The following is a 16,993-nucleotide window of genomic DNA, read 5'->3' as shown; positions in this document are numbered from 1 at the left end:
GAACCATTTGCTCCAATTGTGGAATAGTCAGTGAGAATGTGAGGAGAATAACCATACTATAAATAGGTACCCAATACTTTTTGCCTACTCATTAACCTGAAGGGCCTATTCCATGCTGTATTATAAATATGCCAAAGTTGTGTTTTCACAAGTCAGGGTTAGTCAAAATTACCTCAAACATCATTTGAAGAACTCATGGACTGGCTTCAAGTGCCAGAGGGATCATAAGTGGAGAGACTGAGCAGCTTCAAGTTCCTGGGTGTCAAGATCTCTGAGGATCTAACCTGGTCCCAACATACTGATGTAGTTATAAAGAAGGCAAGAGAGCTGCTATACTTTATTAGAAGTTTGAAGAGATTTGGCATGTCAACAAATATGCTCAAAAACTTCTACAGTTGTACCATGGAGAGCATTCTGACAGGCTGAATCACTGTCTGGTATGGAGAGGCTACTGCACAAGACCGAAAGAAGCTGCAGAAGGTTGTAAATCTAGTCAGCTCCATCTTGGGCACTAGCCTGCAAAGTACCCAGGGCACCTTTAGGGAGCGGTGTCTCAAAAAGGCAGCACCCATTATTAAGGACCTTCAGCACCCAGGGCACACCCTTTTCTCACTGCTACCATCAGGTAGGAGATACAGAAGCCTGAAGGCACACACTCAGCGATACAGGAACAACTTCTTCCTCTCTGCCATCCGATTCCTAAATGGACATTGAAGTTTTGGCCACCACCTCACTTTAAAAAAAATATACAATATTTCTGTTTTTGCATATTTTAAAAAATCTATTCAATGTACATAAATGATTTACTTGTTTATTTTTAAATTTTAATTATTATTACATTTCTCTGCTAGATTACGTATTGCATTGAACTACTGCTGCTAACTTAACAAATTTCACATCACATGCCGATGACATAAAACCCGATACTGAAGTGTGATGTATAGGTACAAAGGCCATGCTACTGGATTTGTAATTACACTGCACCAAATCTAGGACATACAACTTAAAATACCAAACAACTCCATCTTCCTACTGAGTTTTTTTTCCTCTATATACACTTGTGGGAACAGACTCCCCAACTTAGGATAATCGGTTGTTATTTGGGTTGATTTCACCAACATTTGATTTCAAAACCAACATTTAAAGATGTTCTCCTGAAAACTGATGGGTTTTACCTATTAAGCCATGCAGAAGCTTAGGACTCCCGAATGAAAACACTTGAGCAGATCAGTGCTTTTGAGACAACTTTGCTCTGCTGTGAGGCTCAACATGCAATCCAGCAGGTGAGAGAAGGGAAAGGGAGCACTATGATCCTCCACAGATAGCCTAGCACTGCACTGGGAATTGCACTGCGCATGAGTATTTCCAATAAGCACATCCATTTTAAAGGAAAGCAACAATTGCAGAGAAGCAGTTTTTTTTTAAAAAAACTGTTCCATTGTGTTATAAAGGTATTGTTTAGTATAAAAATTTAGTGCTTGTTTGCCAGCATTCATTCAGATATTCAGTATTTTTCCCGATCACAAACAAGAGAAAATCTGCAGATGCTGGAAATCCAAGCAAGACACATAAATTGCTGGAGGAACTCAGCAGGCCAGGCAGCATCTATAGAAAAAGTACAGTTGCAGTTCAGTCCTGCTAAAGGGTTTCAGCCAGAAATGTTGACTGTACTTTTTTTTGCCTTAGATGCTGCCTGGCCTGCTGAGTTCCTTCAGCATTTTGTGTGTTATTCAATATTTTTTAACAGCTTTAAACAACCAGTAAGCCTGCTGATGTGACTTGCCCAGTTCAAAGAACTTGCTGCTTGTGTCTGGAAAAAAACCCAATCTGCACTGGGACCTGACAATTAGCCAGAAGGGAGCTTCCTAGTAGGAGACTGCACCGATGATACACTTCAGGAATGAACCAGCAGGCAAGCTTAGACAGCATATCAGTTAGAATTCTGAGCTAATAACTGTAATAATCAATCTCAATCTTCAGAAAGGTAAAGTTCAGCATAACAACGAGTTAGCAACATCTAGTCCTCAGATACAGAAATATTTGATATAGTATCTAACAAAAGTAAATGACATTCAATTTACCTGATTAAGTAACAACTTTAGAAGGAGTGATTCATTGGTTAAAACAAATAGACAAAACTTGTAGAACCACACTCATCTAGTTCCACTCTTTATTTATTCAACCATTGCCAAAGAATTACTTACATTGGATTCACTTGCTTCTCTCCTCACATCATTTCCAGATTCTCCACTGAAACTATTTGCTAACAAGTCCATCTTCTCATCTACATGCTGATCCTTAGCAACATTCAAAACCATCTCTGACATACACCAAGTAACACCCAACTCTACCTTGTTGGGTGTTGTGACCTCTCTCTCCAACCTGAGTTGTCAGACTCGTCTGATATCTGGTACTAGGCAAATACAAATTTCCCACAACTAAACTGGAGAATTATCAAATTCACTGCCTCAGTCCCCATCAGAGAAAGCCTCATGGCTCTAGATTAGGGGTTGCCAACCCATCGATCGCGATCGACCGGTCGATCTTTGAGACTTTCCCAGTAGACCCCAAAGAAAAATCAAAAATAAATAAATACTGTTGTAATGTGAGCATTATAAAAGTAATACTAATTAGGATAATGGTAATATAGCAATATTTTCGCTAATAAGCTGTTTGTAAAGAGAGATTGTTTCCGGGTTGCGGGGGTTTAGTTCCGTTCTTTCTGCCCAGTGCGCATGTGTGTAGTTCCCCCGCCATGCACCGCATTTTCGGCGTAGCCTATGCTGCATCAAAGTGACCAATTAGATTAGGTAACAGTACAGATTGTCGCAAACATCAATATACGGCAGTGTCCCCATCCTCCGGGCCGCAAAGCACGCAGGGGTGCAGCGGTAGTCGGGATGCACACAGCACATCTTTAAGAAAAAAAGCTGAAATAAACAAGTTAATTAATTAGGTGCCGCCCAGCACGTAAACGTCAGCTCAGATCAGAGGTGACGCAATCAGCAATCGCTTGTGATATCCTGATAGCATAGCAGAGGCTCCACAAAAGGCGGCGAAAACATACAAACTCCATCTAGAATGGGAAGAGGAATTTCTATGTACCTTGGTGAAAGACAAGTGTGCATGTATGTATGTTGTGTCACCAAACACAAGCACTGACTAAAAGAGGGAATCTGGAGCAGCACCACAACACCAACCACCAGGAATTTAAAGACACCTACCCCCCCCCCCCCCCAAAGAGCGCAATTCGTGCCTGGAAAGTTGAGCTGAAATTGGGGTTGAAGGCCCAGCAATTGTTTTCCACAAAACATGCTGCTCAAAATAAGGCTGCTATTGAAGCATCATTTCGTGTAAGTCACCTTTTGGCTGAACACAAGCAGCCTTTTACAGATGACGATTTATTCAAGGAAGCAATGGTCATTACCACAGAGACTGTTTTTAATGACTTTAAAAACAAAAACGGCATCACAACCGCAATATGTAATATAGTGCTTGGCCCTGCAACTGTGACAAGGAGGGTGACTCACCATCAGAGGACATGAATATTTTTCACTACAGTTCGATGAATCCCTGGATGTAATGCAAACAGCTCAGCTTGTTGTATTTATCAGAATGGCTTTCCAGGATTTTGCAACAAAGGAGGACTTCCTCACTCTTTTGCAATTAAAGGAAAGAACGAGAGGCGAGGATATTTACAATGAGTTTAAAAAAATGTCCGTGAAAATGACATCCCCATTCATAAACTGGTGGCAATTACTACTGATGGGGCCGAGCAATGCGCGGTGTGTGTGTTGGTTTTATACCACTAAAAGTCAGTGCCTACTTCGGGTGAACTTATCTATGTGAAATTGCATTTTCACAGATGAAAATTATTAAATCCAAGTACAGGAGCTGACTTACTGACAGACACCTCACTAGGATTGCCAACTTTCTCACTCCCAAATAAAGGACAAAAGTAGCAGTCAAATCCCAGGACATCTGTGTTTACCCTGAGAAAGACTACCATGAAGTCTTGTGCGGGCATCTGTGTGCGCATGCGTGTATGTGCCAATTTTTTTTACCCCACAAATCGGTTTTGGCTTAATTTTCATTATTTCTACTTTATATAGGCTGTGTATTTATCATATCATTTCTGCTTTTACTGTATGTTACTGTTATTTTAGGTTTTATGTGTTATTTGGTGTGATTTGGTAGGTTATCTTTTTGGGTCTGGGAACACAAAAATTTTTTCCATATAAATTAATAGCAATTGCTTCTTTGGCGTAAAGCATTTTGGCACCAAAGGTTTCATAGGAACGTTCTACCTTAGCGGGGCGAATACGGGACAGTTGGCAACCCTACACCTCACAGACTGTCTCAGACTGGCTGTCTGTAGTTATGAGCCAAATTTCAGGGAACTAGCAGAAAGTATTCAGCCCCAGTCATCACACTGAGTGCAATAGTCAATTTTTATTCATTTATTTTTCATGTTGAAATAAAATTAAATAATGAATCTTAGAATTAAAGGTGTGAAGTATTGTAATATTCTTAAAGAAAGACAGCTATGGCCTGTTTGATATGCTAGTTACAGTGTTTTCTTGTTTGAATTAATCTGAAAGTTTGACAAAAGTATTTTGTGTAATTCAAATACAATTCACCCAAATAAAAGGCCTCAAATTGGAAGTACAATCTGAGCTGTTATTTCTCTAAACGATTTAGTAGGTAGATCTTGCCTTTCACTGAGGTAGAGGTAGGGATTCTTGGGCTTAAAAAGGTTGGTGACCACTACTCTAGATGAAGACAGTAAGTCCATGAGGATCTGCAGCACATGCTACATGAACACAAGCTGTGGCTTGATCAACCATGGCTAAGTCGTCCTGTGAAAGTGTCTAATGTTGAAAGACCCAAAACACCTGATGACCCTAGGTTACATCACTGATGTGTTCAGAACATTGAGATACACTCTTCAAAAGAGAATTATTAAATTCACTACCTCAGTCCCTATCAAATGTTATTCCTTCAATAACTTCTGAAAATTTCTTCTACATCTCATCAAAACTTGAATCCAACTGGTCTCATTTTGATACTAGTCTAAGATGAACTACAAGCCACATATTCACAATATCAGTGGCAAGAACAGGAAGGCAGATTACTACCTGAATGGTGTCAAGTTAGGAAAAGGGGAAGTACAACTAGATCTGGGTGTCCTTGTTCATCAGTCACTGAAAGTAAGCATACAGGTACAGCAGGCAGTGAAGAAAGCTAATGGCATGTTGGCCTTCATAACAAGGGGAGTTGAGTATAGGAGCAAAGAGTTCCTTCTGCAGTTGTACAAGGCCCTGGTGAGACCCTACCTGGAGTATTGTGTGCAGTTTTGGTCTCCAAATTTGAGGAAGGACATTCTTGCTATGTAGGGAATGCAGCGTAGGTTCACTGGATTAATTCCAGGGATGGCGGGAATGTCATTGTTGAAAGGTTGGAGCGACTGGGCTTGTATACACTGGAATTTAGAAGGATGAGAGGGGATCTGATTGAAACATATAAGATTAAGGGATTAGACACGTTAGAGGCAGGAAACACGTTTCCGAGGTTGGGGGAGTCCGGAACCAGAGGCCACAGTTTAAGAATAAGGGATAGACCATTTAGAACGGAGTTGAGGAAAAACTTTTTCACACAGAAAGTTGTGGATCTGTGGAATGCTCTGCCTCAGGAGGCAGTGGAGGCCAATTTTCTGGATTCTTTCAAGAAAGAGTTAGATAGAGCTCTTAAAGATAGCAGAGTCAAGGGATATGGGGAGAAGGCAGGAACAGGGTACTGATTGTGGATGATCAGCCATGATCACAGTGAATGACGGTGCCAGCTCGAAGGGCTGAATGGCCTACTCCTGCCCCTATTGTCTATGACTATGGCAATTCCACCACCATAAAATTGCCCAACTCTATTCTTCAATCATGCCTTTTGTAATCAACTTTTAAAATATCCTTGGATGTCAATATTTACTTGATATTAGAAACACTATATTTTGTTATATTAAAAACACTAGAATTACAGCTGTAATTATTCAAGGATTCTTGGGTTGACAAAAGACAGGAATTGAAAAATTGCTCAAGGCACAATAGCAGAATGAACATTCAGCACTTGGTATATTCATCACTATTGGGTGCAGCAGGGTCCAAGTAAACAGGAAATTATGGTAGAGAAGGATTATTAGAGGCATTGAAGGCAACAGCACTCTAAACAAATATTAGTATCAGGTCCTAGTAGCTTGCAAGAATGGTGAAACAAAATCAAGGAACCGATTTACTCTCAAAGAATAATACTCCGCTCAATAGAATAATTCAAGAAAATATTATTTTGGGATAGATTAGTTTTTAATTTAATGAAAGACAACACATTTGATAACATCATCCATTGTGGAAGTGCTTTTGAATATCACCTGAGATATTTGCTTTCAAATGTCTGGAAATGACTTCGAATGGATTTCTAAATTAATAAACTAAGAAACTAAACCACAAAGGCACAAATGAGGTATCTGACAGCAAGGAACAATGCAAACTCTTCCCATGAAAGAATATAGATAGAACATTTTAAGATCATACAAAGGATTGCAGCATCCTTGTGAAATTTTACAATGGTTGATGGATTTAATGATAATATAGACTTGTTCTGGTTCAAGAATGTAATCTTATTTCCAAAATTGGTTATTGAAGAACTTGAGGCTTCCAGTGATAGCACAAGGTAATATGTTAAATGAAGAAAAGTATTGCTACTGTTGGATGACGAAATAATCCTGGTGATAGAAACCGTTAATGTTTTAGACTAATGAACCTCCATCAGAATTTACCAATGATATTTAAAAAGAGATGTGGAGCACACAGACATTTATGTCCACTATGCCTATTCAATATGATTTAACTTGGCTATACAATTTCCTTGCCTGTTCCCTATTACCCCCAATGCCCCTATTGTCCAGAATCTAAACATTGAATACACTCACTGTCACACCTTTCACAGTTCAGTGGGGTAACCCATGGTTCATAATATAAAGAAACTAAATTCCTGATCTCCATCTTAACCAAACTCTTGTTCTGAAACTAAGCTCCCTGATTTCAAGAGACGAAATATCCTGTCAACATTAAATAATTCTTTTTCAAGAAACCAACAGGTGTGTACAGATTTTGCTTTAGTTCTAGTGAGAAACATGGTGATGCCTTCATGTGAATTTGGTGCCTTCTTATCTAGAATAACCTCTTAAGAAAAAAAGCCGTCATAATAAGTGATGAATCTATAAAGTCGCAGAAACAATGGTTATCCACCAGGCTTCATTATGGAAACAAACCAGAAGGTGCAGGAATTAAAGGGAGACTACAAAGCCGCAAACCAAATTGTTTTAAATTAAACGACGACAGCCGCCAGCAGAAAATATCTAACGCTGTTGAGTGAAACAGGGAATGCTACTGCAAGGACCTGTGCAAGTTAAGCTCTAGCCCTGTGATCTGGTGGATGTCACGGGCTAGGGGCTCGGGACAAAAGCGCGCAGCGAAATGGCGTACGGGGGCAACACCGGAACGGCACCGGGCTGTCAGAGCCGACATACCCCGCCGGATACAGGAACACCGAAGCAGAACCAGTGCGCGAACGAGTGGCACCAAGGACTCCGCGCAAACGGCGAATTTAAAACAAAAACTTCACGAAAAGTTTCCAGAATCATTAAAGTTCAAACCGCTACTCAAAAAATTAGCTGGCGGGAACAAAAAAAAGGGGATGGGAGTGAGAGGAGGGGCTGCTGAGTCGGAAGTGAGGGCTCGGTCACTGCTGGAGGGAAGAGAGATGAAGGGGTTATTTATAACCACACAGGCGTCACGTGACTTTTTTTTGTCCGTCCGGCCGTTGAGTCTCGGGCCGCCACTCCCACAATATTCGGGGCTTGACTGCTGACAAAGGCTGGCACCGCCGCCAACTCGCCGGAGTTCCGCCGCCAAACTTCCGAACCCAACCGCCACGCCGTCACTGTGGCCGCCGCCGTCAGAACACCAAGTGGAAGAAGAGGCGCCAACAACAGGGGGGTGGGGGGGTGGCAGGGCAGGGAAACAACCCCGAAGCACCCCCCAACACAAGCCGGGCGCCTCACCTCGACCGCCCCTCACCTCTCTCGCCGCACCCGCCGCCTCTCCCGCACGTCCGTCGGCAAACTCCCGAGGGTGCGCTGGATGGACACCCGGCAGAACGGCGAGGGCTCTCGGAGTCAAACAAAAGAAAATGGAGCCAGGTACCTCCGGAGGAGCAACTTCAGGGCCAATTCACCAGCAACACATTCTGACTCGCCCACCCGCCGAAGAGTCATCAAACAAGCGGGCAAAAGCAGCGCCAGAAACTCGGGGCACAGACGTCACCCTTACCTACACAGTGTATCAGTTTATACCGCCAGGAATCTAGTTCCCGCCGAAAACCTCTTCTTTCTGCCGTACATCTGGGGCTACCGCACTGACTCGCCATTCTGTCTTAGCCCTGCTGTGCGTCTGACGTCACGCCGCCGCTATTTACATAGGTCGTTGCGCGCGCTCGTGTGATTGGCGTGTGTCAGCAGCCCCGGTGTGTGAGAGCGGGCACGGGAACCACAGCCTGGTGTCCGAGGGACACGCTCTGTGCATGGGGATGGGTGGGGTGGGGTGGGGTGGGGTGGGGTGGGCTGGGCTGGGCTGTGGGACCTTATCGCTCTACTCAGGAGCGCACGCGTACCACAGTAGTTTCTTTTAATTCCTTGCAGAGATAAAGTGTGGTCCCAACCTATTTCTTCCCTTGTTTTGGTACGGTTCGGTCATTTATGCTGATGTTAAGTAAGTGGTAAACCTTTCAAAAGAAACAGACGGTCTATGCAAATTGTTTTCTTTTGTTTTGGTGTCAAGAGCACGTAACGACTTGAATATAAGGATTTTCTGATCACCTGTATTTGCAAATGTGGGTAAATAACGCCTGCCCTAATTTTAAGAATCGATAATACTATAAATATGTCACTTGTAGGCATTGTAAGACCTGACAGTAGTATCTCAGTAAATTCCAATAATTTTATGATTCACATTTAGTTTATGTTTTCAGGAAAGCTGTTTGTCGTTATTAGAGATCATAATCTGAACATTTTATTTCCGAAAGCGAAAGACAATGCATTAATCCGTGCTGATAGTGTTGCAATCAGCGTCTGACTGGAAACCTAATATCATATTTTACTGGAAGGAAAGAAAATTGTTACATTTCCACGATGAGATTGAAAATTAGTTCTGTCTTTTCATTTTTTTTTCACTTGTTGAGGATAGAAAATCAGAGGAGAAAACAAAGCAGAGACATAATCAGAATGACGTAGATGTGAAGACGTTCCCAGTTGTTTAGTGGCTGCAAGTGTAATAAAAGACTAAGACTATTATAATCCCGATAACAGAAAGCGGACTCTCCCGCATTCTGTACTCCGTGAATTTTCCCTCAAGTTAGACAGTATTGCTTCCTGCGATGATCAATGACGATGGACATTGCACACATGTTCGCTGACGGAAGCGCGTCCCAAGCTCATAAAATAATTTTACTTATTCTGCTTTTTATTTTGGATTTCAATAATTTCTGGGCTATCGCATCACTACTTCCAGTTTGTTGACTTCACGAATTTATCAATTTTCGCCTATGATTGAGAGTTATAATTAAAAATGACATTAATGGGTGGGACATTGGTCGTTGCACTGACGATAGAGTCGTTTCTTGGCACTTTCCAGATGTGCTGTTATTTCCTGCTTATCAACCAATGTCGAAAAGTTGTCTTGGTGTGGCTCTATCCAAGCATGGCTTACTTTATTTTGAGGAACTGCAAGACAAGTTGAACATTGACCAATATTCATTAAGACAGAGGTGGGGATTTGCTGATGGAAGTAATGTCCTTGGGCCCAGAATGCTGCCCCAAGAACCCACTGCACCAAAAGCCTAGGGGTGGAATGATTCATCCCAACAACCACTAACCACTTTCCTTTGACTAAGCTGTGATTCCAGACTTTGATGATCTTTCTCCTTGGTGCCCAATAAATTCAGTATTACTATGGATCCTTGATATCAAAGCCTGCCTTAAGGTTGAGGGTGTAACTAGTACCTTACATGTAAAATTCTGTCACTTGTTCCATGTTTTGACAGACTGAAATAAGGCCTTTTTTTGTCTATTTGTACATGTTTAGAAAACAATTTTTAAATTACCTTCTTGTCTCAGGAATACAGCTGAAAAGGAGTTAAGCCCTTAATGATACATGAAAAAGTTTCTTTTCATATTCTCCTAATCAACAATTAATCATTGGAAAATGTTTAAAGTTTACGAGCAAGTACTGTACACAGATGTTTTTTAATAATCACGTAGCAATTTGAAATTGCAAATCTGGTTTTATTGGACATTTTAGTTTTCCAAATTGTTACTTTTTACAAAATCTTTGAAATAAAGTACTAATCATTTGATTTAAAACAATCATATATGAAAAAATAGTTTAGCTATTGCTAACTGATATCAGAAAATATAACCTTCTGTCCTGCAAAGAAAGGTGACTGATTTCATTTTTATAGAATTGATTTTGTCTAGTGGTGTAATAAAACCAATATTGACTACAGCATTCAGCCCAGAGCTAGTTTCCCCACAGGTGCCGAATTGACCTCAGCTGTGCACTCTTTACAATGTACTCAGTCATGTTTGGGTCAATAGGTTACTGTTCCATTCAACAATTACGATCAGTATTACTGAAATATGGGGAACTTTGTATTAAAGAAACTAATCTAATATCTCACCATGCTGAGTGTCCCCCAGCACTTTACTTAGACCTGCCAGAAAGAATGACCAAAGTGCATAGACCAACACAAGTACTGAGGGTGAAGACAAATACGAAGGAGAGGCATATGAAATACATTGAAGAGCAGGAGACGAGCAGAGAGGCAGTAATTCAAGAATGACACAATTTTTGAAGTCATACTGACACTTGCTCATTTACATGAATCACATTTACCCACACGAGGCTCATATTAATTCTATGTTTACCTATTTGCTCCTCTCTAAATGTCTCTTAAATATGTTGATTGTATCTGACTTCATCTCTGTGGCAACCACTTTCAAGTTTCAAGATTCAAAGTACATTTACTATCGGTCACAAAGCAAAAAACCTGAAACAACCCAATTAAAAAAAAATAAAGATCAACACCTGATGCGCAGAGAAAGAGGAAAAACACAAATCAAGCAAATACTAGAAGGGAAAAACAGAATTCCAAACCGAATTGAGTCCTTAGATCTGAATCCCCGGAACAGGCCCAGAGCCTCGGTCTCAGTTCATCATATCGGCGGGCAAATCGCCGCAAAGCTCGCAGACTCAAAGCACAGCAGGCGGGGCAGTCTCACAGTCTCAGTGCGAAATCCACCTGACCATTGCCTTCAGTCCCGACACCCTGCCTTTCTGATCTACTTAGGCCAACATTTGAATTGTCTCAACTATAGACTGTGCCTTGCATTAGAAGCGGTGCTCCGCCTCAGCAATACACTCTGGGCTTAGGCCTCACCATCCAGCCCGAAGCTGTTCTTGACCTCTCAAAATCGGCTCTGCGCTTAGGGCGATCCAACCTTGCACCTGAGTTAGTTGGATGGGCATCAAAACTCCTCCACCTCGACGACTCCTCTCTGACTCCAACACCATCCGTGACCTTGTCCCGAACATGTTACACTTCGGTTTTGCATCACATCAGCATGGCTCACCTCACCAATCAGCTGCGCCTTTGCTGATTGTTTGCAGTGATAGTTTACCACAATTTACTTCAGAAAAGGTGTTATTAATAATGATTTTTAGTCAAACTTCTTGCCTTTTGAACTACTTCTAAGCTGTCGTCTGCCTTCAGTAGTGCCATCTTAAACCAGAATTTTCCAACTACCCTCTGTGTAAAAAAACTTTCTCCTCAAATCCCTTTAAAATTCCTCCCTCTTCATTTAAGACTCTGCTTTCTTGTTTTTCATACCCAAAAAAAAAGATTCTGACCTATCTGACCCTCTTATAATTTTATATATTGCTATTAAGTCACTTCTCAGTATTCTTTGCTCCAGGGAAAACAAATCCAGCCTATCCAGTCTCACCCCATAACTGAAGTCCTCCAGTCCTGGTAATATCCCATCAAATCTCCTCTGCACCATCTCCAGCACATCTTTCCTATAGGCCGGTGACCAGAGGTCTTCACAGTAATCTAAGTCCAGTCTGAACATTTTGTAAAGTCGAAGCATAACATCCCAACATTTATACTCCTTGTCCTGGTCTATAAAGGCAAGCATGCCACATGCTTTCTTCACCATCATATCTTCCCATGTTGCCACCTTTCAAGGAACTATAGACTCGAACCCTAAGGTCCCTCTGTTCATAACCATTCCTCAACACCCTATGTATGTAACATCTCTACATGACTTCCCAAAATGTAACATCTTGTACTTGCTGGGAGTAAATTAATTTGCCAATACAACTATTCATCTTATATCTCTTCTTCTGTGGCCTTGGGCAATCTTCCTGGCTATCCACACCAGTAACTTTTATGTCAACTTTAATGGATTTTTGCCAAATGGGCCCGATCAAATTATGATTGCTTCAAACAAAACATATTTCAATACTATATGTTTCCCCATGAATTTCCCCTGTAAAAATCAATTATGTGTACACAGCTTTGCAGACTCTTTGCAATGCAACTTCTTATGTTAGCAGTCTTTAAGATAACATTCCAAAACTTATATTATTTGCAATTAACTTTAAATAATCCAAATCTTTTGATGAATATATGAAAAAAGGTCATATATGTGTTAATATTTATGAGAAAAAATGCTAAATTTTAGCCTTTTAGAGGTTCTTCTCTCAAATAATGACTCACATTTGATTCACATTTATAACATACTGTGGATTATGAAAGTCTTTGAAGGGAGTATTTGCTTTTCAGGCCCAAACTATTTGCAGAGCTTGAACTCAGCAGGTTGGCTATGAGGTATTTTACAGGATTGATTGATTTCAATTACAAGTGAACATCATATCCATCATTTGATTTGAAACGGAAGAGAATAAAAAAATCTTTGGGTATCATATCAGTTTAAAAATATTCATCTGAGCATTTTTTTGTTCTAGTGGGGGATATTTGATGGAGCTGGTTTCCCAAGAGGAGTAGGGAAAACACGAATAAAAATACAGAATTGTAAAGAGTAATCACTTTAGTTTGTTTCATAATGTCTAAAATTATTTGCTATCTCTAATTGCAGACTATACTATTGATACAGGTGGGGCCAGTGCATGCTTTGTGTAGAGGGCCATGGAAGCAATTTCTGCATTAAGGATACCCCGTGCAACGGAATGAGGCTTTGTTGTCAAAAACATCCAAGAGTAGCCAGTGAGGGGGTGAATCAGTTAGGTGGTGGAATTGAGGGTTGGTAGTGTGATGGTTCAGAAGATTTGGACTGAGGGGTGGAGTGTATACAGTGGTGGATCAGCCTCTCCAAGGTTAAATTGGAGAAACAATAAGCCAAAGTCCACCAGGTCATAGATTGAGGTAGGAGGAAGCAACATCTGTTTGAAGGATGGGTGCATTAGAACAAAAGGATAACTAATAATGATGGACCTACCTGCAGGGGAGCCATACGTCGGATCCACACAAGGAGAACCCGAAACCAATTCAGCGAATGACTATACGTAGTGCATGCAGTAAATACATGACCACATGTAGCAGTCATAGTTTTGATGAAACTCCTTAACATTGCAGATATAAAGGTAAAAAAAAATTCCAGTCCCTTAAACTTCATATTACCTAATACTTTCCCATTTCCAGGAAACACTTTGAGAGGGGTTAAATGCTTAAGATCTTTATAACCCTCTTCTCCATGCCTGTAATATGCACCCTGGCTAAGAACCAGTCAAGTTAAAATTTGAGTGTATACAGAAAATCAAACTACTGTTACAGTACTACTTATCTTGAATCTTATTCTCCAGGAACAGATATTGTGTATTTCAAAATATATAACCAATGTGCAGAACAGTTTTCTAGAGGGTAAAACTCATAAGATAAATAAATATTTTATATGCTCCTTATGGAGGCCTAGATATCAGTGAATCTAATTTTTTAAATGTTTGTAACATAATGAAAAATTCCAATCTGATTGTGAATTTTGGTTAAAGTCATTGATCTAAAATAACAACTTTATTGGTAATATTATAAGATCAGTGGTTACTTAGAGCAAGGACCAGTAGGTTATCTTTCTTAATTATTCCTTCCAAGATAAATTAAAAGCTTTTTATGTGTTTTTATTGTCTGTTAATTAAAATGGTGAATGAAAAAGTGTTTTATCTTTTTAGTACAATTCATTCTCATCAGTGGAAGCAACAAAGAATGTTAGAATATACAATTAATAATTCTTTATTGCTTTTAGCATATTTTTCATAACACGCAAGGAAACCAATTAGTCCAGTATTATCTGTTTTAGACCATTCCAAACAATTCAATGCCTTTTGCCTCCATTCGGTCTGTTGATTCATTTGTGAAGTTTATATAAATTTCACAATGGTAGATGCTTCAGGCGCAGTGCCAATTATTTTTTTGTGGTTACTCAAGGGAAAATAGGGGTGTCTTTCTTGGTATGGTGCAGCAGTCTAACAGTAATGGAGCTCATCAATATATTAGGTAGGATTTACTCAGAAACTGTTTCGATGTGTGGCTGAAGTTACACAATCAAACAAAAGCAGCATAATAGAGAGGTTACTTAATTAGGAAACCATATAATAAGTATAATCATAAACATGGATATATGAACATTTAAAGCTGTTTGTAGTCAGTAAAATTAATTTATTTTGATGAGTTGAATCAGCATATCTTAATATGAAGTGTTGTTGAAGCTATATAGTTAAAGTATAAAGGAACAAAATGTAGTGTGCCAAAACAGAGGAGCTAATGATTTTCTAAGTGTAAATGTGCACTGTACTTACATTCATAGACTAGTTCAAAATAAAATGTGATTCTATTCAATAATTTTAGAGTCTGACAGGTTCTTCTATTCACCTAATAGCAACATAGAATTATAAAATTAGTAGAGAGAAAGACTCGCTTAATCATTGGACATGATAATATTGGGCAAGCCTGAACATTTGTACATAATATATTCTGTAGTTTCCAAAACACACATACATTGTATTTTCCCTTACTGATCGTGACAACTGTATAATCTCTAACTGATAAACATAAAAATATCCTATCCATATTCACATCATAGAGCTATGAGAGCCAGCTGGTCTACAACTTCCATCTGGGCAGCACTGGCTACCATGACAACCAGCATTGCCACCCCCCACCTGAAGCAAGTAGCTGAATGAATACAGACAATAATGATACTGCACTAGTCATCATCATCATTATGTGCCATGACGTGGGCAATCATGGTCTTATCCATGACCATGATAGTTCTTGGCAAATTTTTCCACAGAAGTGGTTTGCCATTGCCTTCTTCTGGGCATTGTCTTTACAAGACTGGTGACCCCATACTCTCAGAGATTGTTGCCTGGCATCGGTGATCGCATAACCAGGACCAGCTGCTCATAGGACAAATCCACCACCTACACCCATGGCTTCACATGACCTTGATCGGGGGGCTAAGCAGGTGCCACACCTTGTGCGAAGGTGACCTGCAGCCTAGCGGAGGGAAGGAGCACCTTACACTTCCTTTGGTAGAGATGTAACTTCCCCCCCCAACCCCACCACCCAGCTTGGAATTGAAGAGAGATGAATAGTTGCAGGACTCAGGCCTTAAATCTTGCATCGCTTTGTTTAATACTATTTACTTAGTTACTTTTTTAAAACTTTGTTGGACGTACTCTTTAGCTGAGGATTTTTTTTAAGCACGTACAGCTCGGGTAGTTATTTACCTTCACATATTCAGTACACTCAGTGGTAGAAAATGCTAATAAATAAGATTAATTTGGCAGTCATGCTTCACCAACCATTTGGTCAATGTTTACAAAAGGCCATCAGAAAGAAACATTCAAACCTATTCACTGCTTGGGGAAATCAATGGGGATGGTGTGGATATGCCCTCCAGTGGCATATATGGAGAAGCACAATAATAATTTGGTTACCACCCATGCTATGCCTGCTCCATGCCATTATGTATTAATGGACAAGTGAAAGTCTCTGAAAGCAGCGATCCTCGTCATATGTCAAAAGCTGCTGCCGCTGCGTTAAGTAAATCAAATACAGGTAGTAGAATATCTAAATCTCACATAGCAGCATGGTGAATGAACTGTTATGCAGTAATGTTGAAACATGGCACTTCTAAAGGGATGATACATAAGTGCATGAATTGAAAGGAGTGTAGAAAACTAGAAAGTGACAACAAATGCTTGCATCGTATGCACACAAAGATATCCCAATATACTACTTTTGTGCTTCTCATTTCTATGTTGTGAAAGGAAAAAATGCTGTTCTTCCATGATGATGAATGCATCATTCTATCTGTTTGAATAAGATAGACGTTTTGGATGGCATCTACTTATATGAGGATTCCAGCTCTTTTTCTGTATTTATAACATTCATTTTGTAATGATACTGGAAACAGTCTTTTTGCTTTGATGTCACTTCAAGAAAAAGGATTGGTACATTGATGTCATCCAAAAAATTCATATCTTTAATTCCTCCCTTGCCCTCATCACTAGTTTCAACACATTGTTCTTTTCTAACTAAATTGATGCAAACTTTCTAATTAGTGGGAGGTGAAGATTCCCTAATCACACTGCATCAATCCAAAATGTGCTAATTCTCTGATGATACATGAAGAGTAACCATTGAAAAATTATATCTAACTGGTCGATTGTTCAAAACTAAAGCTAGTTAAACATATTTAGTTCACAGCAAGTAATGAAACAATGAGTGCAAACACTTCTATTATGTTTGATATATGGCTGAAGTGATATCTGCAGAGTTTGTTGCAGGAAATTACAAGACTAAGGCA

The 16,993-nt window shown here is 40.0% G+C and overlaps 1 protein-coding gene across 8 annotated transcripts in view; it reads right to left on the bottom strand.

Annotated features, from left to right (window-relative positions):
* The window catches only part of lcorl (ligand dependent nuclear receptor corepressor-like), a 129,495-nt gene extending 120,870 nt beyond the window's left edge, over positions 1-8,625 (bottom strand). For 7 of the 8 annotated variants that reach the window (XM_063043382.1, XM_063043384.1, XM_063043385.1 and 4 more), the window contains exon 1: positions 8,382-8,625. In XM_063043382.1, the coding sequence (XP_062899452.1) occupies positions 8,382-8,478 (97 nt within the window). In that variant the 5' untranslated portion in view covers positions 8,479-8,625. The remainder of the gene's footprint in view (positions 1-8,381) is intronic. The other variant, XM_063043386.1, reaches the window with a different exon arrangement.
* Positions 8,626-16,993: the final 8,368 nt, after the last annotated feature.

This window comes from Mobula hypostoma, chromosome 3 (assembly GCF_963921235.1).
Source record: "Mobula hypostoma chromosome 3, sMobHyp1.1, whole genome shotgun sequence".
NCBI classification, from domain to species: domain Eukaryota; kingdom Metazoa; phylum Chordata; class Chondrichthyes; order Myliobatiformes; family Myliobatidae; genus Mobula; species Mobula hypostoma.
The sequence above is the reverse complement of the archived record's forward strand: the minus strand, read 5'-3'. Positions and strand labels throughout refer to the sequence as shown.